Here is a 27,143-nt window from a genome sequence, read left to right as displayed (position 1 = left end):
CCGGTGTATTGTGGCGCCTGGCCGGTGAACTCAGTGGCTGTGCCGCGCCCTCTGCTCCGCCGCGCGCCGCCGGGTCGTTAACAGCTAGGACAGGCGGCTCTGAGGCCGGCGGCGCGGCCCTGCAGTACTTCGCCCCAACAGGATCTGAAAGCAGCGGCGATGTCGATCTTCACCCCCACCAACCAGATCCGCCTGACCAATGTGGCGGTGGTACGGATGAAACGGGGCGGGAAGCGCTTCGAAATCGCCTGCTACAAGAACAAGGTTGTCGGCTGGCGGAGCGGCGTGTAAGTGACCCTCTCCCTCCGGGCCCTGCCTGGAACTGATAGCCTCCACCTCCCCTGGTGATGGAATGAATGGGCAAACCTTGTCGGGAAAGGAAATGGAAAACTTAATGACTGCTGCGAGTGTGAGAAATCACTGCCCTTGCCGAGTTTAACGCCTAAACCCCGGGTTCCTTTTTTATCTAGTCTGGTCGGATTTTGCCTTGTTGGTGTCATAAACGCCGCAGCGAGAAACCCCCATAATTATGCTCCTTTTGCCAGAACGATACAAGCTAAGGGTCTGGTCTTCCAAGTACTTCCGTAGTTATAGGTCATGTAATGTCAGATCTAAGCCTAGTAGTTTCACCCAAGTGCATCTCTTCACTAGCGCCATCTAGGGATCGGTGGCAGCAGCCTGTCTCCCCACCACCTCCACCCAGTGATTCATGCATACTCCCATGACGTGTTTCTCTAATGAGTAAATGCAAATACAAATGGAATTCTGAGTCTTGAAAATGTTCCCTCTGCACTGAGGGTTATTTAGGAGTATTTGCTGTTTTCTCTTATTTATGTCGTTGCCATTTTGTACTTAAATGTGAATTGATTTCCAAGTTACAAGTGTATTCACTTAAGACTTTCTCTCCTGCCCTCACAAGGGAAAAAGACCTTGACGAAGTTCTTCAGACCCACTCAGTGTTTGTAAATGTTTCTAAAGGTCAGGTTGCAAAGAAGGAAGATCTCATCAGTGCATTTGGAACAGATGACCAGACTGAAATCTGTAAGCAGGTGGGTTCAAAGACCTGCAGCATAATTGACGCTATATCCATTTGTAAAGTACTTATAAGATGTTAAACTCTAAAGTATTACTTTTTGGAGTGAGCAGTTAACATGCAGTAATTTGGCTGCACATCATCACTTTTACTAATTGAGAACACGGATTTTTTTGTCATAGCTTCCAGAAATCCCATTTTCTACTAAACTGCTTATTTTGCCTTTTTATACTATACCTGAAAATAGAATAAGTATTTTATCCATTAGACATTTTGCTAAGATTGTCTTTCCCCTTTCACCACCCAGTCCTAAATAAGTGAGATTTTAAAGCACAAGATAATCTAGTGCATCCTTTAAGAAACTCAGCTCATTACTGACATATCCAATAACTGAGATGAAATTTAACTTCTCCCCAGTTAATAATTCCTACAATTAGTTAACAAATAGTGGGTAATAGAGACATTGCTTTCTTAAATTTGTTGGTTTTCTTCAGATTTTGACTAAAGGAGAGGTTCAAGTATCCGATAAAGAACGGCACACACAGCTGGAGCAGATGTTTAGAGACATTGCAACAATTGTGGCCGATAAATGTGTGAACCCAGAAACAAAAAGACCATACACTGTTATCCTTATCGAGAGAGCCATGAAGGACATCCACTATTCAGTCAAAACCAACAGGAGTACCAAACAGCAGGTAGGTGGTTTTTAACATCATCAAAAAGCATCCATGAAAATTATTTTTCTCTGAAGAAAGCATTAATTTCTAATACTACTATCTGCAAGCAAGTGGATAGGAAGGTTTGGGGAGAGGAGCGGGAAGGAAGGGTTGTAGAGACCAGTAATGGAATTTTTTTTTTTTTAACTAAACACAAACATACTAGAAGTCTCATCTTCCTTTCCAAAGCAAGCCTTTAAAGATAAACCTTGAATTTTAATGTCATTTTGATTCCTCATTTTGGGTTTTTTTAATTACACATAATTCATATACAAGCTAACCTTTTAAAGTGAATAACTCACATTCAGAAAGTTTGCTACATTCCCTACTACCTAATTTGAGAGCATTTTTGTCAACCCAAAAAAGAAATCCTATACCCATTAGCAGTCACTCCTCATTCCCCACTCATATAAACCCTTGGTAACCACAAGTATACTTCCTGTTTCTATGAACTTACCTATGCTGGACATTTCATGTAAGTGGAACCCTACAATATGTATTCTTTTCAAGGTTCATCCATGTTTTAGCATGTACCAGTACTTCATTCCCTTTTATGACTGATATAAATAGCCAATTATATGGAAAGGTAACATTTTATTTATTCATCAGTTGATGGACATTGTTGCCACTTTTTTTAACCTTTATGACTGATGCTGCTGTAGTATTTATTGCAAGTTTTCATGTTTTGGACATGTTTTCATTTCTCTGTACCCAGGAATGAAATTGCTAAATCATATAGTAACTCTACATTTAATCTTTCAGGGAGCCGCCAAGCCTTTTTTCCAAAACAGCTGAAGCATTTTACATTCTTGCAATCAGCGTACAACGTTTCCAGTTCCTCTATATTGACAGTATTTGTTATTATCTACCTTTTTTTCATTATAGCCATTCTGGAGCTGTCCTGTTTTTGATTTGCATTTCTGTGTTGACTGTTTTGAGCATATTTTCATGTGTTAATTGACCTTTTCTCCATCTTTGGGGAAATCACGATTCAGATCCTTTGACCATTTTAAATTGTTTCTTCATTATTGAGTTGAAAGTTCTTTATGTATTCTAGATGATAGTGCCTTATCAAATGTATGAATCTCTCTCTATGGGTTGCCTTTTCATTTTTTTAATAGTTTTTGAAGCACAAGTTTTTAATCTTAAAGTCAAATTTATTTTTTTCTGTAGCTACTCATGCTTTTCATGTCATACCTAAGAAACCATTGCTAATCCAGCAAATGGAAACAGCTTGGTTTTGAATATCCTATGAAATAACGCAGCAGAAGATGCAAAGAAATTATAGACACTTTAGGCGCACAGACCTCTCCTGCTGCCCGCTGCTCCCCTCAGCAGTGTACTTTGGTCCTTCTGCCTGTTCTGCTCCCCGCTCTGGCTCTGGTGAATTCTCTCACGCTCCCGCGCTTCTGACTGTACCCAGTGCTTGTATGTATGTATAAATAAATAAATGAATGAATGAATAAACAAATAAATAAATAAATCTTTAAAAAAAAGAAAGAAATTATAGACACTTTAAATTTTGTCTTGATAGGCTTTAGAAGTGATAAAGCAGTTAAAGGAGAACATGAAAATAGAACGTGCTCACATGAGACTTCGGTTCATTCTTCCAATGAATGAAGGGAAAAAATTGAAAGAAAAGCTGAAGCCACTGATCAAGGTTATAGAAAGTGAAGACTACAACCAACAGTTAGAAATTGTAAGATTTCTTACAGTTGAATTATTTTGTCTTTGTGTTACTATAATAGTGTATTCTCTAGTTATAAACATTAAGAAGTGTGAACATTAAGAGAGTTCCAGAAACATGTTACCTAGAATTGGGTATAAGTGCCAAGATTCTAGTAGAAATGTAGGTAAGAACACTTAGAATTTTTTTTATTTGTTTGTTGTTTTTTAGTTAAATTTTTCATCTTCTAATTGTTGTGCATGTTCATTTTAAATGGATCTGTTTTACAGGGAATCATATCTTTGAGTCCTCACCCACATCTTCAGACATAGTGTAATTTTAGTTCTCTGCAAAGTTCTATCTTCAGACTTTTCAGCTTCTTTAGCAAATAAATGAGAGCTCTAGGGGATTGTTGAGCATTCCACTCCAGAGGTGAAATAACACATCTGATGCTCCTTAAAGTTGTAAAATCTTTTCAAGACTTTACACATGGTTTCTAAATAGACCTTAAGTTTTTTACCCTTCAGATGTGAATAAAAAGAGAACTGCAAAATATAATGCTAAACATTATTTGAAAGTATTAAAGAACTTTTAGTATGAAAAGGACTTTAGTGTTCCAGTCCAACCTCTTCATTTTATAGGTGAGAATTTTATAGGTGAGACTAAGTCTTTAAACAGGGATATTAATGCCTTATCACATATGCTTAAAGTATTGTGTATCATAGAGAAAATTAAAGGTATTTTGTTCATCAGTGTGGTAAACAACTGTGTTAAATGTTTCAGGTGTGTCTGATTGACCCAGGCTGCTTCAGAGAAATAGATGAATTAATAAAAAAGGAGACAAAAGGCAAAGGTTCTTTGGAAGTGCTCAGTTTGAAAGATGTGGAAGAAGGAGATGAAAAACTTGAATGACATTGATCAGTCTCATCAGCTTTAAAACACTAAAGCATTTTCATTTCCACAATCCTCTTTTTTTCCATGGTCTGCCAAATATTTGCTCAAACTAACATTTTCCGTCTTTGTGTTAAAGGTAAAAAGGTGTTGTAAATAAGTATTATGATGTGGTAGTTTGGTTGTATTTATGATTTGGGGTTCTAGGCAAAAATGAAAAATTCAAGATATAAAGTCCAGAGGAGCATTTTGCTGCTGTCCTATGCCTTTGTAGCTTTCCATGGTGAAAGGTACCTCAGGCAACTCTTGTGTATAAAAAGTTAAGTTTGGTAGATCATATTAAGGTTAATTTGGGGAGGGGAGGACATGTCTGTGTGATAAAAGGGAGTATTTGCTGGAAAAGAAAACTATGTCTTAGATCTACTTAATGAAAGTTGTTTATACAGTAACTATCGTGGCCTAATAATAGAAAGCTTGGATGAGGATGTCCTTATTATCTAAAAAATAGATATATAAATACTGGGGAGGACTAAGTAATTTTCATTGAATATGCTGCCATAACCTAGATTGTTCTCAATAAAAAAATAAAGTCATTTGTTTCTAATTCCCAAAATTTATAATATATATTAATATAGCCAAAGTTATATGTAATCAATAAAACCACTCTTTATTTTTATTAAACTCTTACTTGTTTCTACACAGCTACCTTGTTCTCTTTCTTTCCTGTGCCTCTTGTTTGGGAGGGTTGGGGAGTTCTTAGCATGATGTACTAAGATTACAGGTCTTAGAACAGGACCTGTTGTGATAAACACCTGATTAACCTAGCTAATGTTATTTGGGATTTAACTGAATTTATTTTCATATTTAAACACTTAAATAGACTAAGCACAAGTTTTTAAAAATCCTAAAAAGATATATTCAAGAATGGTTTAACTCAAACATACACATTATTTTATGGACAGAAGTTTTTAACTGAAACCAAGCATTCTTGAGCAGATCCTGATTGGTTCTATAAGCACAAAGAACTCATTGCTAATACAAGTTCTCGGAAATGTTCCCTTTGAAAGTAACTTCAATTGAAATTACAAAGCCCAACTCTTTCCTCATAATATTAGAAGAAATATTCTTGCTTGAACAATGAAGTTTACATTTTTAGTTTATTTCCAACTTAACAGTTGAAGCAGTGTTCAGGTTGAAAGTCAGTTACTAAAAAGGCTCAACAGCTGCATGCTGAGGAGGAAAAGACAAGCAGTCAGTACAACATCAATTTCAATTTTCTGACCTTCATTTATGTCTTCTAAAAAGCTGGAACTTGAGGAAATATGATCACACCTGACTCATCCTTCTGAACCTACAAAAAACAAGGGTTTTGCCTTATATTAATCTCATTGTTCAAATGTAGTTAAAAATTTGATTCATGATAATCTTCCCATTACCCCTGCTATACTGGATTGTTCAAGGATTGCTCTTTTTAATTGCAAATGATTTTATGTATTTGGTCAGAATGATACTTCAGAATTAACACTTCTATTAGCATAGCTCTTTTCTGTAACATTTACTTTGGATCCACATAAAATTATTTGCCCAGCCTGTGAACCAGACCTTGCTTTGGCCCTCCCTTATGTTAACCCTTTGCACTCCACTGTCCCCTCTCAGGGGACATTGGTAGCCAATGTCCAGAATGGTTCGGAGTGGAAAGGGTTAAAGAGCCGGCCTACTAGACTGTGAGTTCCTTCAGGGCTGAAGACTAGCCACTTCTGCGAACCCCACAATGCTTCAGAACTAGTAGATGTGGAATAAGTGTGTGCAGTAGTAAGCGTGCCATCTCAGTGAGGACCTGTGCCATCAGACATGAGAAAATATGGTTAATGACATTTTCAAAATTGATGGTGTAACAGTCTGTCAGCTGAGTCAGATCTTCCCAACCTTTGTACTAAAGCCTGTGGGTGTGCCACTCTGTAATAGTTTCTGGTCTGCATAGATTCCCCTCCAGCTTCTCACAGTTGTCCTTGGGTGTCATACATTCTGTGGTCTGTGGTGGCAAGAAAATCAGTAGCACTTCTAAGCAATAACCACATGATTTTAACCTACTCTCTGCCTTCAACCTGACAGCATTAGTTACCTATGATTTTGGTACTAAGTTTCTTATCTCCTTTATGGTTTCACAATAGTTTAGAATATTTTTATTTTTATTTTTTTTATCACATGCAATTTTTTTTCTCTTAATTATCTATTAATTTATTTTTTAATAATAAATTTTATTTTTATATTCCCCATACAATTGCAGCCCCCCCATTCTGACCCCAATCCCTCCCCTCCCGCCCCCGCCCCCATAAAGTGTCTCTGGTTCATAGATTTTTGTTGATTTTGATTTTCACTTTCTTATAGTTATTCATTTTCCTGGTCCCTTATTTAAGTTTTCTAGATTCCTGCTATGAGTGAGACCATCCGGTATTTTTCTTTTTCTTTTTGGCTTATTTCGCTGAGCATGATCCCTTCCAGCGCCATCCATGTTGCTGCAAATTCATGTGTTTATCTTTTTTGAATGCTGAGTAATATTCCATGGTATATATGTACCACATCTTCTTGATCCAGTCATCTATTTTTGGGCATTTGGGTTGTTTCCAAAGCTTAGCTATTGTAAACAGTGCTGCTATAAACATAGGGGTGCAGGTGCTCTTTGGAATTGATGTTTCTGTGTCCTTTGGGTAAATACCTAGGAGTGGAATTGCTGGATCATATGGAAGCTCTATGTTTAGTAGGTCCAGAAATCTCCACACAGCTTTCCACAGTGGTTGGACCAGTTTGCACTCCCACCAACAGTGCAGAAGAGTTCCTTTTTCTCCACACCCTCGCCAACATTTGTTGTTGCTAGTTTTTTTAATATGTGCCATTCTCACTGGTGTGAGATGGTATCTCATGGTAGTTTTGATTTGCATTTCCCTGATGACAAGTGATGTTGAACATTTTTTCATATGCCTGTTGGCCATTTGCATTTCCTCTTCAGAGAAGTTTCTTTTTAGCTCTTCTGCCCATTTTTTGACTGGGTTATTTTCTTTGTTGTTGTTGAGTCTCATCAGCTCTTTGCAGATTTTTGTGATCAGTCCTTTATCATTAGTGTTGGGTGCAAAAATGTTCTCCCAGTTGGTGGGGTTTCTCTTTGTTTTTGTTATTGTCTCTTTTGCTGTGCAAAAGCTCTTTAATTTGATGTAGTCCCAGCTGTTTATCTTTGCCTTCACTATCACTGCTTTGGGTGATGTGTCTGTAAAGATGTCTTTGATGTGCAAATCACGTAGTGTTTTGCCTATATTTCCTTCTATATATTTTATGGTTTCAGGTCTTATGTCTAGTTCTTTAATCCATTTTGAGTTGATTTTTGTGTATGGTGTGAGGTAGTGGTCAAGCTTCATTCTTTTGCATGTAGCGACCCAGTTTTCCCAGCACCATTTATTGAACAAACTTTCTTTGCTCCAATGCATAGTCTTTGCTCCTTTGTCAAAGATTAGTTGACCATAAATCTGTGGGTTTATTTCTGGATTTTCTATTCGATTCCATTGGTCTGTATGTCTGTTCTTGTTCCAATACCATGCAGTTTTGATGATTATGGCTTTGTAGTATAGTTTGAAGTCTGGGAGTGTGATGCCTCCATTCCCTTCTTTTTTTTAGTTTAGAATATTTTTAAAAGGGACTTCTCATCACTGGACTTGGGATTCTGCTTTCAGGTAGAAATACTTAAAGGATGTTACAGTCACATAAATAGAAATCATTAATGTTACCAAATCAAGCAAAAGCAGCTATGGATCAAGCAAAAGCAGCTATGGATCCAGCTATTTGATGGATCTTCAAATGTGGAGGGTATAACGAAATATTCAAGCAACTAACTTTGGGGATCCCTTCTAAGGCACCTTCCAAAGCAGTGGTAACCCAGTACAAAGAGACCAGTATGACTGCAATGTAAAAGCTGAGAGTCTCTGGTATTAAGTGACCATGAACAGAAAAAACAAATTGCAAACATGAACCCCTAGTCTAGTCATAAAAGCAGTGAATGAACTACAGGCATTGATTTACCATAAAGATGCTTCTCATAAAGGCAATTCTACAGTGTTGTGTCAAAAGAGATTTATTCAATATTTACATTCATTCTCGCAAGCAAGCTGAGGAGGCTAGCTAGTCCTTAATATTTATCTCCAAACTCCAAAATCATTATCAACAGTCTCAAAGTTGATGAGAATAGCATAAGAATGTTATACGTAATATGTCACATGTATAGGCATTATGTAATACATCATATATATTGGTATTGACATTGTAATGATCCTGTCTGATGGAGAGATGGGGCAACTGAGATACAGACTTAAGTTATTAACAATCAACTACTTGTTTACAAAGACACTGATAAGGAGAATTGTAAAGGCAAAGGAGGCCCCACATAAATAAAAATTAACGTTCATCCTGATGATATGCCTCTGAAAAGTAGAAATACAGGCACCATATTTAGCCAATCTGACACACATATGGACTGCACACCCAAGGCCCTCACACCTCCTCCAGGTATTGATGAAAGCCAACAAGGACTTTAACTGAGGAGTAACCTTCCCCTCTCCACAGATGGATGGATGTCAGGAACTCTTTGGACAGGCCTCATCCACTCTATGTCATCAGTCTCCAGCCTTGCCAAAAGGTTTATAACCTTTCCCCTTTTACTGTCAATCAAATTGTATGTCAATCAAATTGTTTTTGCAAGGTGGAGTTCCCTCCCCACCCCAATAAATTCATATTTGGTTTGAAATGTAAGTGAACCCTCCCTGCTCCACTTGAAGTTAGCAGTATAGCAAGCAATCCAAACCTCAGATAACATACACTAGGGGTGGAGCAAAGGTATGGGGATCAATATCATCTAACAGAGCTGAAGATGAAAGAGGTAATACATGTCCTGGATTCAGGTGAGGACTAAGCTCTGTGCTGTTCTAGAAACAGGGCAGGCAGGTTTCCACCCCCATTTAGACTGATGTAGGTATGCTGTGACCGGAAGTGAGCCTTAGCTTGAGCTTAAGGCTCCTGGCTGATAAAATGAGCCAGTCCAAAGGGCCTATGTGAGGATCAGATGTGAGCAGGGACACGGATGTGTCCAGATTACTTCAGGAGGCCAGGTCTTGGTTCTAGTAATCACCACATTGTCTCTGTAGACAGGCTCCCAAGAGGAAAGGAGCTTAGTACTTGACATGATGATTCAGTGAATGACCACTTGAACCAGGCAGCTAACCCATTTTCTTGCAGGTTATGAAAAATCAAACACCCTATTGCAGTTGGGTTTTAATACTGCCTGAAGCACTTTGATTAAATCTAAGCTGTTGGTTATATACTCATCTTGGAACTAAAGTTACTCTGGGATATTTTAGGGGTTTTGCAGATGGAAACTCCAGAAATACAGGGAGGGAGGAATTAAATTCAGAAAATCCATATAACATCAGTGAATTAAGAAACCATTATTGTCTACTACCCTAGTCAAGTATTATGTCTTTCCACAAATATGTGATATACTTTGCAGGACATATTAAGTTTGAAAACAAAACATCAGCTAACCCAAACAATAGTAGTTTAGCTACTTGTAAACGTCTTTTTCTTACAGCACAACAAAAGTCATTTTACAGCGTATGATGTAAATTAACAGGCACTTTTGGGTCAAAGTAATTTGATTCAGTTCCCTTTTGTTATTTTTATTGAGATAAGTGGTTTACAACACTGTATATAATTTAGAGGAGTAGAGGCACACCTCCTTAGGTGTGCATCAGCCCATATCACCCACCACCAAAGCACCCATCTCTCTTTACCATAGACAACTGGGCCATCAACTCCCTTTTGTTGCCACCCCCAGAAGGTTACTAGAAGTATTCTCAATTCTGCAAGATATTCCCTTCTTAAAGGGAAACTTTCATTTCTTATCTCGTATTTTCCTTTTTAAAAGAGAGGGCTTGTCTCACTCTGTTTCTATATGGTCGGCTTGTGTTAATTCTGGCTAGAAATTATTACCAGGCAATATTACCGAGTCACTACCTGTTGACCTACAGCCTAGGAATCCAAAGATAACTTGTTCTGATGGACAAGGGAGTGATGACAAGGTACCTTTCAGTGATTTCAGTATCTGAAGATGGTATGTTTTCAAAAACCTTCTTTGCTTTTCTAAGATTAGTCTTTCTTTAAAAAACTTTAAAATAATAAAAGCAGAGGTTTTTGTTCCTCAACTCAAAACAAGTCAATAGATTCACCAGATGCTAGGTGTACAGTTGCAAGCAAGACACACCCTTTGCCCTCAAGGAACCCACAGGTAATAGATATATCCAAAAATACATCATGACATTGCAGCGATAGATACAGATTTGACTTTAAGATGCTCAAGTCAGTTGTACTCACTCTTAGCAATCAGAGATGCTTACATTTCTCTGTCGGAAGCATTTCCGTATTGCTCCATTCAAAGGGTTTATTTGAAGAAAATCACTGATGCTGTAAATGAGAACTCCCTTGACACCCACACCAAGTAAAGAGCTGTGTATTTTTATTTTGCTATGAAATAATAAATTATGGCAGATGTTAAAAATACAGTTTCTATTGAAAACATGGAAGCAGAGAAAAATAGCAGAAAGCTTTATGATTTTACTTTCAGGCAAACAATAAAGATAGATCTTATGTATGTATATACTGCTCCAACAAAGTATTGGAATGGGAAAGAGTTGGAGATATCATTGGAGCAAATGCTGGGGTTTCTAGAATCATCCCTCCAACCCTCTCCACCATCCCTCAGGAGTAGCATAACCAGAACAAAATAGGGTCTGAGGCACACAGCCTGCTGGAGAGGAAGCCCTGCCGAGTTACCTGGGATTGCCCAGCCCTGCTCTAGAGGGAGTGGCCGGCTGGGGCAACTGCACTGGCCCTCGCTCCTCCTACAGCACTAGAAGCAGGGAGGCACACCTCCTGCCCACTGCACATTATACTGAGGTGTGGGCCTGACTGTCAAAAATCAGGGCGGGAGAGGAATAGATGACAGGCTGGCACACAGCCTGTAGGAGCTGTGGGGTGACAGTTGCTCTAAGTGCCCAAGGTTGCTCATAAGATGAGGCAGCATTAACCTTACTGTCTGGGGTGACAGCGGGAAAGCCCTGGTTTTCAACAGGGTAATGCCTCCCCCTAGGGGACACTTTGGAAAATTAAGGATTTTTTTGTTATCACCTAAGAGAGGGCTGCAGACATCAGGCATAAGACAGTGTCAAATGCTGCGGGGGCCTTGCTGCCCCAGCCAGACAAGACACTGGCAAGCAGCTAAGAAAAGGTCCTCACACCGTGGGGCCAAAGCTCAAAGAGCCTCACATCATGGGGCTGAAGAAAAAGGGCTTCACACCGTGGGGCTGAAGACTTTTAAAGAGCTTCACACCATGGGGCTGAAGACTCCTTGTGCCTCACACTGGGGCTGAAGATTGAACATCCCTTTGTTTTTGTTCTTGGTCATAAGAAGAAAAGAACTTCTCAGTAAATACATTGGGCAATAAATTATATGTATAAGAATACTGTAAGTACATGGCACAGAGAATTACTTGCTTAAAAATTAAACACTGAATAATTTGGCCCACTTGACAATGGGAAATAATTATTGTGCAAGGGCATGCCTGATAAGCAACCCAGAGCTGGCCACAATATTCCTTATATGGAAGTTCCGTAAAGAAGCCTTCTAATGCTTCATAAAGTTGATTATGCTAGGAGTTTCTAGGTAGAAAAAAGTTCTAATAACTGATTACCGGGAAGCAACTGGTCTCTAGCTGCAGGTCATATAGATAGAGGAGTCTCCTGATATTGTAGCCTTGGTGATAGGGATGTACCAAGGACTATTAGCTGTCCTAGGTAGTTGTTTAGGCTGAAATAATGAGTCTAAGTTTTAATTATCTATTAACTTATAAGGTCGTTTCTTTTCTCAAAAACATGTAGGTGCCAAAATGTCTATGGGAAAGGAATGTACTGATTGCTTCTATGCATACGTTGATGTAATCCCACTGCTTGCCTTAACGTATAAATAAAGACCCGCTGAGACCCTCAGGAGGAGATACTTGCACCAATATAAGAGTGTCTTTGTCTGCCTCACTCCCCTTCCCCTCAGCCCTCAAGTTTGGCCTAGGCCATCTCATCTTTTCAGGGACACCTGACCCGACATTTTGCCGGAGCTGGTCTTTGACAGCCAAGATCCATTACGCTTCACATGGCTCCCAGTGCCTTATCCAACATTCATGTAGAGATGAAAAATGTTTATCATCATCAGCATCTGGAATCTATATTACAAAGCATTTTTTATACATATACTATTTTTAGGACTGCAATTAAGTGGGGAAGAACGTGCTTTGTTTTGTTGGGAAACAATAAAATCACATCTCAGCAGAGCTGTCAAAGGAGTGTGAGTGGCTCATTTGATACCTCACCTGTCACTCCACGGTAGAGTTGTCCATTCACAGCCATCCTCTCATAGGAAAAGCCATCTTCTCCCATCGTCACTACTTCCAGGGAGGGGGTGCCCATGGGGTTTGCTTTGTTGTTGAATACATTCGAGTTTATTAGAGGCCGTTTTCCTTTTATTTCTTCCGTCTTTTATTTTCTGTTTTAAATTACATGTTACTGTTTTCTCTTTCAGGACGGTAAGATTCAAACAAAGGGGTTAGGACAGATAAGGCAGTGCTCAAGTTGCTAGAGAGCAAGGGGTTCCTGATGCCCAGGTGTGACCTCGATTCTGCTCCTCAGTGTTCTCCCCCCCTGGGGGGTTTGCAGGAAAGTAGTCAGGTGGGGCCTGGATGGGTATCCTGAACCAGTGGGATAGGGAAGGGGCAGGTAGCAAACCACCACAGTGCCCATCGCACTCGTCTAAGTGGGAAGAGATGGGAATGCCTGTACTAAGCAGCAGTGCACTTTGGGCAGGGGAGGTAGATGCCCAGCCTCTATCCAGGCAAGACACATGAGCCCACCACAGGGTCATGGACATAGTTGCGAGATCAACTGAAGGACAGCAACAGTGGAATTGAGAATCAGCTGCCTTTGAGAAGGGTTTTGTAGAGCCAGGCGTGATCTAGGTGCCAGGCTGGAGATGAAGGGATAGGGGAGTGACAAACTGTACAAGGGAGGAAACATTTAAAGGCACAAGGGCTTTAACTAGTGTCTTCCCTTTCTCTTCCTTGTGCCTTATTTCTCCTTTAGATTAATGCCTTCTTCATCTTGAAAATGAAGGTGTAGTCAACATGATTTCAAAATATCAGGCTCCAAAGTTTTGAGATCTGGAAATATTGTAACTTGCTCCAAATGACAAAACTAATTGATAGCTAGAATCTTGAAGTTTATAGACTCAGAAATCTCTCAGCTATAAGGGTTCTCATAAATTATCTAGATCAGTGCTTTTGGTACTGGAGGCTGCCATCCATTAGTGGGTTGTGTAACGTAGTGAAAAGGCCAGTTTTTAAATAGAAGAGGCTATAATTTTAAAATATCAATGTCATGTAGCAAGGGCGATTATTATTTCATGACAATTATTTCAGTCATCGGTTTTCACATAATGAATAAGAATCTATGGCACAGGCAGCACCACTGCTAATGAATCAAGCTTGGGGAAGATTCTGTTTTGCTAGTTCTCATCTACCAAAAGGTAACAAGAAGTGACCAACTAGCCTCACTCTTCCAGCCCTCACCACTTCACTGTAATAAACAATACTGAGTGTAAGACCCTGTCCTAAACACTTTGGATTAACCTACTAATCCTCACCACATTCAAGTGGATACTGTTACCCTTATTTTACAAGTAAGGAAAATGGAGCAGAGAGATTAAGTCACTTGAGTCAAGTTACTGAGGCTACAAAAGTTGGAGCAGGGAGGCCCACACCTGCCATGACCTGCTTCAGATATGACAACTTCCCTGCAAGACCAGGTGGTGTAGCACCTCTTTGCACAGCTTCTGGCATGCTACCCCTGGGGCCTCCTGACAGCAGCCTGGAAGAGTCAGGCTGGGGAGACAGGCACCTGCAGGACTCCCTTTCTCCACCTGGCAATGAGTCATGGGCCTCTGGAGCACAGCCCTCTACATGGAATAGCCAGGGCTTCCCACTGGTGTGTGTCTTGAAATTACACCTCTTCCAAGATGCCTTCTGTGACCACCCCAACTGTATGTATTACATCTGTCATTCTCTATCCTAGTAACTCTATGTCGTTATCATCGGCCATTGGATTCAACATATCTGTTTATGGACTGTCTCATTAACAAGGAAGAGCCAAAAGGACAAGCATTTTGTCTGCACTGCTGTACTTCTAGTACCTGAACAGTGATAGCTATTAAGAGGAACTCCAGAAATATTTGTTACTGAATGAGCAAGAGTTTGGAGCAAAGAAGCTGAATAATATCAAAAGCAAAACTAAATCCCCTCTTTGCCTTTGGACATAGCACAGTTTACTTGCCATTTACTCTTGCAATACTCAAACCACTCTAATTCACCCATAATCAAGAACTAGCAGGGTATAAGGAGTCCAGGGTTTTCAGAAGTGGGCAGACTTTCTTTGAGAGAGGAAATAAGTTCACAAGGATCTTACTAGACTTCACAGGGCCCCACTAGTCTACGCATTCATGTTGCTGCTTCCGTACTCCTAGTCTGTGAGTGAGGCGCCAGGAAAAAAAATTCAGTTTTAAAGTACCATCTCTAACTGGACTTGAGGACTTGGTATGTGTCAGATCTCACAGACTGTAGAGGAGGAGGATATGAGTTGTTCTCCAAAGGTTTCTGTCCTGCCAGGCAGATGAAACACCATACACACAAATAAAAGAGCACAAGGAAAAAACAGTGAAGGGCACCAAGTATTGCGAGTACGTGCTGTTACAGAAATAAGGGGAGGTGAAGGAGGTAGAAGAGACTTTGAGGTGTCCCAGCCCTAGGTGCTGTTTCTGCCCCAGTTAGTGCTCACATACTGACCCTCTCTGGCCCTGCCACCTGCTAGAGGCCCTGCCCATCGGAAAATAGATGAATTTATGTCAGTGAACATAATGTTCTTTCACAAATAACTCTAGAGGATGCAGTGTCTTGGTTAAGGAAGTCTAGCTCTGTAAGAGGAGAAGGCCAAGCTGGCTTAGAGTCTGCTTCTGGTAACTCTCAGACCAAGTGCACACAAGGACTTATGTAACTGAGAAGGGTGTATTTCCACATCTATTCAGTACCAAGTAGGCTCCCTATTGTTCTGTATTCTTTCTCCTTTGAGGCAAGTTGAGGGTGTGGTCTGCAAGCACTTGTGGTCTAGTCCACCTAAAGATGTTTTGTACTGTCAGGAGACCTGTGTGCTTGGTGAGGCCAGCTTACTAGGAAACACTGCCCACCCCTCATCCTGATGATAGCTGAAACTGCAAAAGAGCAGCTTGCATAAACCCTCAACTGCTTATCACATATTTCTTCCCTTAAAAAACAGTCATCAGACTGGAGGAAATTGAGACAGAGAAATAAATTCAGATGTTTTATTCCATAAAGCACAAATGCACATATTTCAAACACGGAAAATTAACCTGGGCGTGAATTCCGTAACAGATCAGCTACTGACCATCATGCAGCAAGATAAGTGAAATGGATCCGCTGGCCCTCATAAGCCCACAGTGCCTGCAGGAGGGTTGAAAAACTAGGATGCTGAATCCCTACACAGAGCCAAAGAAAATGCAACAAAAATGGCAGGTTCCTAACGATGAGAAAAACTTACAAATAGAATCAAAACTGATTCAAGTCATACAGTGAAAGGACAAAAGGAAAAAGGAAAGAGATCAATATGATCTGAAACAACCATTTTAATAATAAGTTGCTGACCTTTATTGGACCTCCAGTCCAAGATGCCTGAGGACAAGTCAGTGCTCCTTGTGCAGGGTCACCCCTGAATGGCAAAAGGCCCTCTTTGTGACACTCTTCTTATCCTGACGTTCCCCCAGCCAGATATAGCGGAGTCTCAGGCCTTGGCCACAGATGCCTGGGTAGTAACATAACAGGTCCTCTGGACTTCCTGATGTCTCTTCAGTTACTAGACCTCTTCACCCAGGGCCTGTGACTTCTCTGCTTCTCCAGCCTTCCTTAGACACCGGCTTGACTAGGTTTCAATGAGATCTCTGAGAATTACCTTCTAGGGTATATGCTGAATTTTAATGTGTATGTCCTGGCCTCATGACAAGTCAGTATTGTCCAGGCATTTTTGGCACTTCCTTTCCTCATGCCTAACAGTGTCCTTCCTCCCCTGGCTACAGATTCCAGCCATTCCCTGTAATTCAAACAAGGGCAATTAATATTAGAAATAAGCTGGATTGCACAAACCAGTGAAACACTTTTTCCACCTGTCTTTCTTCTTCTATATTCCTCTGCCAGTTATGTCTATCCCTATAACTATACTTCATTGGGATATTATTAAATCAGTAGCAGCTTTACCTACAATCTGTTGGTCTTCATGTTGATGTTTCTAAAGGCCAAGTCAACTGGCTTTCTCAATCTTATAAGAATCTTAAAGTCTCTAAAGAGAAAACTCAATTAACAGGTTAGCCATGCATCAAAAAACTGGATAGACAAGTATAATTACTGTGCTTGAAATGTACTAAAAGGAATACTAACATATCAATTTACCATATGATTATTTCAACAACCTTCAGCAAAAGCCCACAAATATTTTTCATTCAAGAATGCCTGGGATAAAATGTTCTAGGCCAATATATTTCAGATGGCAAGACTGATTCTAATTTTGGAGCCTACAGTTACGGGAAAGAAGTGCTGACGGTCATGTCCACGGTTTTACTTGCCCTTGTGCTATTAACATTGCTGGGGAGAACACAGAAGTCACCAATGACTTACTGAGGCAAAAAACTATTAATAAAAACAGTAAAGAAACAATGATTGGGAAAGATAATGTGCAATTTTTTTCAAAAGATCAAAGAAAAAGGGGCTAAATGAACTAAATGACCAAATTGGTGTATGAAAGAAAAATGCTTTTGGTTTTCCTGATAAATAGCAAATCAAAATTGCTTTCCTTCAAATTTCACAGGCATAGCTTTCATAATGCTACTGATCTACTAGCTGCCATTTTCCTTCTGAAAATGTTAATTGCATAAAAATAAATGCAAAAAAAGAAAATTCATTCCCTCTTCAAATAAACAAGTAACCCTTTCATAACCAACCAAATCAGTTCTCACTTTCCATCTGCATTCCAGAACACAAATTGGCCAGTTTTTACTCCAAAGCCATTTTAAGTGTAAGCCCTTTTGAGTGAGGAAGCTACTTTAATTTTTATAAGGGAGGGATGGGACAACAGAGGAGAAAAAGACAGTGGGATATTCTGTGCCAAGTCAAACAAGTCTAGGTTCCTCACCAACCACGTGGAAAATGAAACTTAGATCTTTACCATGTAGGTGACTTTTAAATACTTAACTTTTTACTCAAGATGAAAGCACAAGTCTGTCCTAACTAGAGTAGTGTTAAAAATGTGTCTATTTTTTCTTCAAAGAAAAAAGAAAAAAAACTTAGATAGGTATGTTTTCTTGCAAGCAAAACAGAAAAAGTTATTACTGTTGTTTACTATGATTATTGAGCCACAGACACATAAAATCCACAAAATGGATTGGTGGCTTTAAAATGCAGTATCATATCAAAGGTGCAGACTGTTTTGAACATTCTGTACATATCGGGCTGAAACAAGAACCAAAGCAAACCTCAACCCCACCAGCAATGAAACGCTCCTAGAAAGGCAACAGGGCCTGCTCCACCAGAGCACGATCGCCTCACTGGCACTATGCAGAATCATCTCCCCAAGTGCACGGGTGAGGATGAGGGTTCTGGCTGCACCCAGTGCAAAGCACGTGCATCATTGGACAAATTTCTGAATAGATTTTTATAAATATATACAAATCAGTTACAGGCACTTGAAATGTCTTTGGCTGGAATAACCCAACATTGCAAGATAATGTATTCACAGAGTGTCCAGGCCCAGGCTGGGTTCAGCAGGCAATGATTATGGTTCTCTCACTCCCTCGCAGGAAACAGGCAGTTGTGCGATTAGGCATCAGCCAAAGCCACCTAAAAGAGAAGAAGATAGGCGTGCACTCACACAGCAGAGTGCAGGTTCCGCAGCCCCACCAGCGCCCCTCCCCTTCCTGGGCTCCCTACCCAGAGACCAGGGAGCCCATCACATGCATCTATCATGCAGGGAAGCTACTAAATCCTTCACAAAAAAGTCTCATCTAGGAGGGAAAAAAACAAAAATCTAAGAGTCTCCTGCTGATCTAGGAGGAGCTGTGCTGAGAGACAGAGTTAATTGTTCTCAAACACTCCTCAGCATTACTGTGAGGTGCTTTCTCAAGCTGACAGAAGTGAAGGGGAAGCAACCGCTTCAGGGTCAGTTGCTCTCCGATGGAGACATGAGAACAAATCATGGTCAGTACCTTTTACCAGTGAAACCCCGACTACATGAATGAAAAGCCAACACTGTAATTTAGGCTGAGAGTGACAACTTCTGACAAAAAGAATTAATGTTTGTAGAGGAAAGGTAACACTCAATAAATGGAGTAAGGACTCAGTGGGACTTTCTGTATATAGAGACCTCTAGCAAAATGCTGGGCCACACCCCATCCACACTCACCTTTTCAGGACAAAATTCAGGATTGCTCTGACGCAATTTGCTGGGTCTGCCTTTGATAACAGCATAGCAAAACATTGTTATCACCATCACGAAAAGGAAGTAACTGGTGTGCATGAGATGCAAATTTATTAATGAACGGTCATCCTAAATAAAGAGAATAAACCAGAAACATCTGCACTGAGTAACTGAATGATTTTAATGCTGAATTTCTGGAAATGAGTTCACACCCTCCAAACTTTATTGAACTTTAATTCTTAAAATGGAATAGGACATTTTCCCTTTTGTCTTCTACATATTACATCTAGCTCTCATTAAGTGAAGACATGATCTTCCTAAAGCAGTCTTCTGCCCTAGTTTCTGCACCGCATCCCACTGCCCGGACCCTCTCCTCCTGCGCAGGTCTCTTCCTGAGAAGGCCCCAGAGACCCAGTCTTTAACCCTTCTGCCCCCTTTCCCTGATTGCCCTCAAGCTTCATGGCTGGCAGCCTCAACTCTGATCCTAATTCCTTGATACTCCCCACCTCTGCAATATCCCCTTTCCCAGGGGCAGCTTCTCTCCTTCCTTCTGCTTTGTCCCCACTTTTACAAGTGTCTGGCTAAAAACACCACGATTTTCCCTGACTTCTTCCTTTCTGATCTCACACAGGAATCAGTGAACATGCCCTGCCAGTTGTGGCGCAATCCCAGTCATGCCACCATTCCTTTTCCTTCTCCCATCTCCAGGTCTCACAACATTAGCCTGGGGCTCCCCTCCATTTACACACATCATTTCTTCCTAACATACTGCTTTACAAATCCCCTACAGCCCTAACTGGGCAGTGATTGCCTACCCTGAAGAGAAAGTCTAAATGCCTTGGTGAGGCACAAAGGGCCCATCTTCCTACTTGATCTCCACTGCTCACTGCTAGGCTCAAGTCTAGCAGGAAACTACTAAAATCTGAATAGCATCTCACCCACTAATCTAAATTAATCTTCCCCTCCTTTCAATAGCCTCTCCTAATAGTCCTCAATACCTGGCCAAAAATTCACTTCCTCCTACATACTGCTACCTCCAAGCAGCACTATTTATCTCTCATATTGACACAGCCAAATATTCTTTTGAGTGGCTGTGTGCATGACTGAGACTGTACAAGCCTCTCAGCTGCTCAATAAATAGCTGCTGCATACAAAGAATGGAAGCAGAGTTGCACTAAATGAAAGATAGGCGTGTTTTTCCACCATGGTATGTCTCCACCACTCTGCCTCATAGTCCCAAATGCAGGTAGAATGGCAGGGGCTCAGCTAAGCAAGCAGAAAAACATACACACAGGATTTTTCTCACTTACATCTGGAACAATAACTGTGAGCTTGGGATTTAAAGCATGATAGACTTTTCCAATGGCGCCCTTATAACACCAGAAAGGGTTGTAATCTTGGGCATATTTTGTGTTGGCATCTCTGGCAGTTGTGAAGATCTTGTACCAGAGCGTGGCATTGCTGTATGTGTCAGGCACACAGTGTGGTGGCTGTCTGCAGGGGAAGAGAGGGGAATACATGTGCTCAGCGGACTAGTCATTCACTCGTGTCGCTCAAGTACCTGGCACAGCACTGAGCATAGTCAAGTATGGAAAGGAGAAACAGGAGACATGCATGATTCCTTGAGATCAAAACCACTATGCTTTTAGTTCAGGGATCTTTCTTCTCTAATAAAAAACATATAACAGAATAAGAACCAGAGGCCTACGAACTTCCACTGATATTTAGTTTAACTGTTAGATTTTTACCTTCAAAATTCAATCCATAGTCCTCACATGATGTGGCCAAAGAAGGACCTGCTCCTTTCAAGTCTTTCTCAATTATCTAACTTTTAGTCACAACTGGAAGTTTAACATACAAACTTCTCAGATAGTATGTAACAGTAAATTATTTTTAACTTATTTGATCTTGTCCTACAAACCTCCAAATGTCTAATAGATAAATCCCAGGATAATTAGTCTTAATTTAAAAAAGATTTCCCATAGAATTCCTTTAAATAGGCTACATCTTGTATTTCATCCTATTTATAGATCATTGCCACTTTATGAAAACTTGAAAGGCAAGTGAGAACATTGATGGCCATGCAAAAAAAAAAAAAAAAAAAAAAGAAAGAAAAAAGTTGCAGGAATATTAACTATTTCATGGAAAATAAGGTTCAATTTATTATCTCAATTTTAAAAATAACTCTGGATAACAAAGATGAACAATATATCTCTCAGGAACCTTAATTATGCATCATTCTGGTCACAGGATCAGCTCTTATTTATCTTTCCTGTGACATGCTTCTTCCACTAAAGGAAAGGCAGACTAAGAACATGCAACCACAGCCAGAAGTTTTTACCACAGTGTTGAAGCACTAACTCTTTGACATTTAAATACAGAATTTCTATCTGTAGAATTCCCAGTTAAATAATCCTTTAAATAGGTGCAGGTAATGACTAAAGAAATATAATGCAAGTATTCATGAGAACTTGCTGTTGAAGCAGCCCAGTCATACTCATGGTAAATGGAGTCTCTCACACACACCCACTGGGGCACAAAAAAACCACTTACACGGTGACGGGGAACACACCAGGGTTGGCTGTGAGAGTCATGCAGGCTGTGAACACCACCTGCTCACAGTGACCATGAAGGGCACAGTCATCTGAGCTCCAAGAAGTAGGCAGGGTAAAAGTAATGTTTATCTCCTCGTGGGCTTCCCTGCCTAGGAAAGAGAAATCATTTTTTTTTTCTTTGTAAATAAAGGCAAGAACTCATATCCTCCAGGATTTGAATGAATACTGAAATTAAACCCACCCAGGAATCATCCATCAGTCCACAGAAGCAAGATACCTGCTTTTGTAGGATTTGAGGGAAAATAAATCTGAGAGAGATCACAAGGCCTGCTCACCAGGTTGGGCCACAAATTGGCAAATGGAGATGAGCCACTTTCTGCCAAGCAAAGGCCCAGCAGTGCCCAAGCTGGAAAATGGGGCTAGCTGAGTTATCACCACCACTATTCTAGCATTTGTGCGACACTTATTATTCTCAAACTATTTATATGTATTATTTCACTTAAAATTTACCATTATCCCACAGTAAACCAAAAAAGGATTAACTGTTTCCCCTTTTAGATCACAATCAGACTAAGGATCAGTGGGACTAACAAACAGAAAGGTCACAGAACTAGTAAGTTATAGTTTAATGAAAACCAAGGTGTTCTAATACCACAGCACAAAGAAAAGGTCCACTTGCTACATAAAAAACACAGAAGTCACCCTTACCTTATTACATGGAAACAACTCTCACTGGTAACAGCCTACTAGAGGTGAACAGTCATTCCTGTGCTCCTTTAAGGACTTTAAAAGGTTCTTGGCAACCAAAATTCCAATTTATAGGTCCAAGTTTACAGCATAAACATTTTGCTGATTACTCCAGCACCCATTACTTTCAACATTTTCCTGAGTCACTTACAGTCATCATGGGTTTAGCACAAGCTAAAGGACAATGGCTCAATGCTTTATAGGTGTTTATTTTTAATATTATCTAACAAGCATTTATATATAGCATTTCCTTTGTGCCAGAAACTATTATAAATGCTTGATTAACACTAGTTCATGTTATCCTTGCCTCTTCCATGATCCCAAAAATCCAAAGGAAGAGACCAATCTTTGGCTTTTTCTGTTTCTTTCCAATAGCTAGCACAATACTGAGCTAACAATGACATTAAAAAATTGTTAACTAATAGCAATACTTGCAATATGAATTGAAAACACTGACAAAATAAACCTGAATAAATGTGTTGTGTCTGTAAATATTAAGACCAGAAAAAGGCCCCAATTTTTCACCCTTATAGGTTTTTACTGAGAGCCTACCATAAGCCACACGTTATTAAGTGAAAATGTCAAAATGGCTCCTTCTTAATTTCAGTTACTTCAACTCAAAAGGGGAGACACATGCAAAAAGAGTCTGATAAGTAAAATGTACATTGCTAACATTGTTTTGAAATATCTGTTGCCTGAGAAAGTCTGAAAGGAAACTAATAGTCACATACCTGAAAGTCCAATCTGATGCCCTAAAATGGTTGAGTACAAATGAGTAACATTGCGAGAGTACCCTCCAAAAGGTTTAAGTGGGTCCAGAGTTAGGGTGATTGCAACTGAGATGTTAACTGGGCCTGAATCCTCCAGGGCCTGTGGGGATTGGGTGGATGTTCTAGACTGCCCGCTGGTCATTGTGCTCTCCGGAGCTGTGGTGTCATTTGTGAGATGCTTTAATGTTTCATTCTCTGATACACAAAAGTCCAAATCATTAAAACGCAGCAGAAAAGTATTCCAATCCTTCAGTAAAATGAAAGAGAGAGAAACAAGTGTGAGGAACCCAGAAGTGCAGCCATTGCAGGAATACAGCCCTGACCTGCAGTGTGGCATCACACTGTTCATAGGAAATGACACTTCTATCATTTAAAATTAAAATGAGAATACCACTAGAGCTGGCATAACATGAAATTTTCCAAACCTTGTTCACATTCATAATTTAGAATATGAATTCTTCGTTGGCATGAGATATTGAAATGTGAGGTTATACCAACTTATTCACATGCAAAAAAAAATCCCAGCATATTAAACTTAAAGAAAATGATCAAGGGCCTCCCCGGTGGCGCAGCGGTTGAGCACTGGGTTGCAAAGCTGCCCACGGCCTCTGCAACGCCGGTTCGATCCCCAGCTGCTCCCCAGCCACCAGAGGAGGGTCCCACATGGCATGCAGACCTCTCCTGCCGCCCGCTGCTTCCCTCAGCATTGTACTTCAGTTTGCCTGCTCTGCTCCCCGCTCTGGCTCTGGTGAATTCTCTCACCCTCCCGCGCTTCTGACTGTACCCAGTGCTTGTATAAATAAATAAAAATAAATCTTAAAAAAAAAAAAGTCTTTAAAAAAAAATGATCAAGCTTCAAAATCAAATCTGAAAAGAAAGCTTTTATAAAAACAACAAAACATTAGAATTAATCCATACTCATTTACCAATTACAATCAGTTTTTTTTTTTTTTTTTAAATAACGCTGTCTTAAAGTAATTCTTCAACAGGTCAATTACGTATCAATTACGTACACTTTGCCTTCTAACGCTCTAGCATGGAAACCACAGTAAATGCCAATACTCATGAGGCACTTTTTCTCCATCATAGACTTCAGATGCTACTTTAGAACATGAACAATTTCAAAGGGGAGGGGAAAAGATGTTTTTGGACTTCTCTTAATGCCCACACTTTGTACTGATGGTTCAAATCATAAGCTGGTTTGAAAAATATACACAGCTGATTATATTCATGGTTAAACTGACATAAAGTACCCACATAAGCCAATTTTAATTTTTTGCAGAAACCCAAAGATAACTCATGCTGAAATAGCAAAAGACCTAACCTAGACTGTTACACACATATTGCTTTCTCCCAAGCAACATTCATCTACAAAAAAAAAATCACCAAATGCAAAGACAACCCAAGTTATACCTCAGATACTTTAACCCAATGTTAATTTAAAATACCATTTGAGCAATTCCCAAGCAATAAAGTCTACCTTTATAGCATCAGTTTAACTGTATATTATATTAGCATTTAGTAGGACTGAAATTAGATATATTCAATTATATTTTCCCTAACACCTACAAACTCAGTAGGCCACTCAAGAACATAACAGCTGAAAAGGAAATCCTAATTTCATTCCTATCAGTCCTAGTCCTAACATGAGGAAACTGAAATCGCAGAGAAATTAGGAACTCTCCAATTTCACAGTTGTAGGCAGAACTGAGATTAAATTTTCTGATTCCAGCCTAAAACTTTTCCCATGTAACACTGCCTTTATACAACCTAGGATCCTCACTTGAAAACACAATCACTAAGCTAATCATAACCAAAGTCCTGCAGCATCTTGCCACTGCTTTCCCACAGAGCTTTAGTCCACTTTGAGTAGTCAGTTAAATAGTAGGCCCCATTTTGATTATTAAGGGCTAATTATCGAGGTCACTGGCTTTGGCCAAGTGCTGAACAAGGAATGGAGCTGTGAGGAAAAGCAATGCCAAAATGCTGCATAGCTTTGGTAGTGACTAGAATGTTCATTTTTAGCTCTAATGTGTACTGCAGCCCATTTGCATAACTTTGAAAGATTCAGGCAGGGTCAGAAAAGACAAAGACTCAAGCCAGCAAGTATGTTTTTTGATAAGAAACTCTTTGAAAGAGTTTCATGGTAGGAATGCTAAAGTGTTACTTTTAACTGTGTTAGAGACACTTCATGTGTGAAGGCCAAACCTCCTACTAAAATCACCTATGATCTAGAAGCCACAGAGCACAAGAGAGAGCCTTGACCCCACTATACTGCGTAGAACCCTCCTCCCCATCACAAGGCATATATAACATACCAACAACACAATCCCAATCTAGCCCCCACCAATGAACACAGCCAAGAAAGTGTCAGAGAAGACACTCAAGGAGTCTTACAAAGAGAGAAACTGAATATAATCAGCTGTGTATATTGTGTCCGACAGAAACTTTATCCACTAGTAAAAAAAAAAATTAATTCACCATATCATTAATTCAACATAATTTCTAACAAATTTATTACAATAACAATAGTTATTAGTAGGCATATTATTATGCATATTTAAAGGAGAATTATCAATTTTTTTATTGCTTTCTGATATACAAAAATACACATCTTTTAAAATCTGCATCAGGACTGTTCAAGTTATTATATGTCTAGATTAAGAATTAAAGAGCAATGCCATTCTTTACATGTTAGCATGAAAATCTAGAAAGCAAGTTCATAGACAACTGACACTTTCTTTGATTAAAAAGGCAAATATAATTGGAAATAAGATCCTGCTTTCGAAATTCTTTAGGATCCTCTCTTATCCAATGAAAAAGCTATAGCCTTTTTTTTATAGCTATAGCTAATAAAATTCCATGATGATATTTAGTTTTAAAATAACAAACATTTACAGTTCTACCTGATAAGATATCAGTGTAAAAAAATAGTAACAGTACAAAACACAACAAAGCAAAAACGGACAATTATAAATCAGAGACATCCTGCAGGGGAGGAGGAGGGAGAGCAATCGGAGGGAGGGAGGAGCACAGGGGACTGAGGTGATGGTGTATGGGTGCAATAGTGAAGGAAACTCTATGGGACTACACCTGAGGGGGTGGGAGGAAGCAAATATTGTTTAAAAATGAACAATGACGTAAAAAATTTAAAAAATATTTTAAAAATTTAAAAAACATTTAGTGTTCTAAAAGATTGCAATGAGCTAACAACACGAATATCCAAAAAAGACAGTTCTCTAGGTTGACAACAATATTTTACAAAAATACATTTCCTTGCTGAAATAGTCTAACTGAAACTGGTAGCATTATTTTAATCAATAACTATCTGACTAAATATTTCCTAGAATCAAAACAAATGACAGAAGGAAGACAAAAGTTTCTGATATCAATCTCCCTCAGAGTTAAGAAAAAAAAGTCACAATGTGCATGTGGAGAGGCCACTCTGTAAGGTCAGCCTGCAAAGAGAACTTGGAATATACTGTACCTCCGTCATTTCTGGTGACTTAATCTCCTTGATTTTGAAGAAATAGCCCAGGGTGAGGAAAGCTATTGCCATGGCGCTTACACTGATCATAAAGACCACCAGGGGAGGCCGACTGCTGATATACAGCTTCAGATTCTCCAGGGGGTTGATGTTGAACATTATTCTCATCAGCTTCACCTGAAAGCAATAAATCAGAGACTCATGGACTGACTTTCAAAAGGAAACCTAGGATTCTCACTTTTGTCTCCTTTAGTGGCATTGGGACGAGGAGGTTACTCATTATTAAACTTGAGAAATGGCTGATCATAAATCCACCCAAAAACTTAGAAGGGAAAAACTAAACATTATTTCAGAGGAGTAGGACCTTGAAAGACATACATTCTCTAAGTTTGAATCTTCTAATTATTCTACAGTGAACATTTGCTACTTCCATTTTACTTAAAATGTTTAACTAGGTCAGTAATGACACAAATATATGCCAACGTGTACAGAAATAGAGGATGCTCTCATTTCCTATCATTGAAAAGCTGAATTTTATTTATTCAACATTGTCTCTTCACTGCTGTATCACTCATGTCCATCCCCAGCACCTGGTAGAGTAGATACTC

At 39.6% G+C, this 27,143-nt stretch overlaps 2 protein-coding genes across 2 annotated transcripts; one reads left to right on the top strand and one right to left on the bottom strand.

Moving 5' to 3' along the window:
- Positions 1–159: 159 nt before the first annotated feature.
- Positions 160–4,327, top strand: SBDS (SBDS ribosome maturation factor; the record flags this gene model as incomplete). Its single annotated transcript, XM_084250484.1, has 5 exons — positions 160–287; positions 920–1,049; positions 1,528–1,728; positions 3,284–3,448; positions 4,199–4,327. 5 exons carry the CDS (start codon positions 160–162, stop codon positions 4,325–4,327), a joined length of 753 nt encoding a protein of 250 aa, XP_084106610.1.
- A 14,051-nt stretch (positions 4,328–18,378) lies between these two features.
- Positions 18,379–26,703, bottom strand: TMEM248 (transmembrane protein 248; the record flags this gene model as incomplete). The annotated part of the gene is made up of 6 exons (XM_084250139.1): positions 18,379–18,399; positions 18,962–19,105; positions 20,287–20,470; positions 21,530–21,676; positions 23,006–23,295; positions 26,536–26,703. 6 exons carry the CDS (start codon positions 26,701–26,703, stop codon positions 18,379–18,381), a joined length of 954 nt encoding a protein of 317 aa, XP_084106265.1.
- Positions 26,704–27,143: the final 440 nt, after the last annotated feature.

Source organism: Talpa europaea (genome assembly GCF_964194135.1).
Source record: "Talpa europaea genome assembly, chromosome: 12".
Classification (NCBI taxonomy): domain Eukaryota; kingdom Metazoa; phylum Chordata; class Mammalia; order Eulipotyphla; family Talpidae; genus Talpa; species Talpa europaea.
Note: the sequence above shows the minus strand (reverse complement) of the source record. Positions and strands in the feature narration are given on the sequence as shown.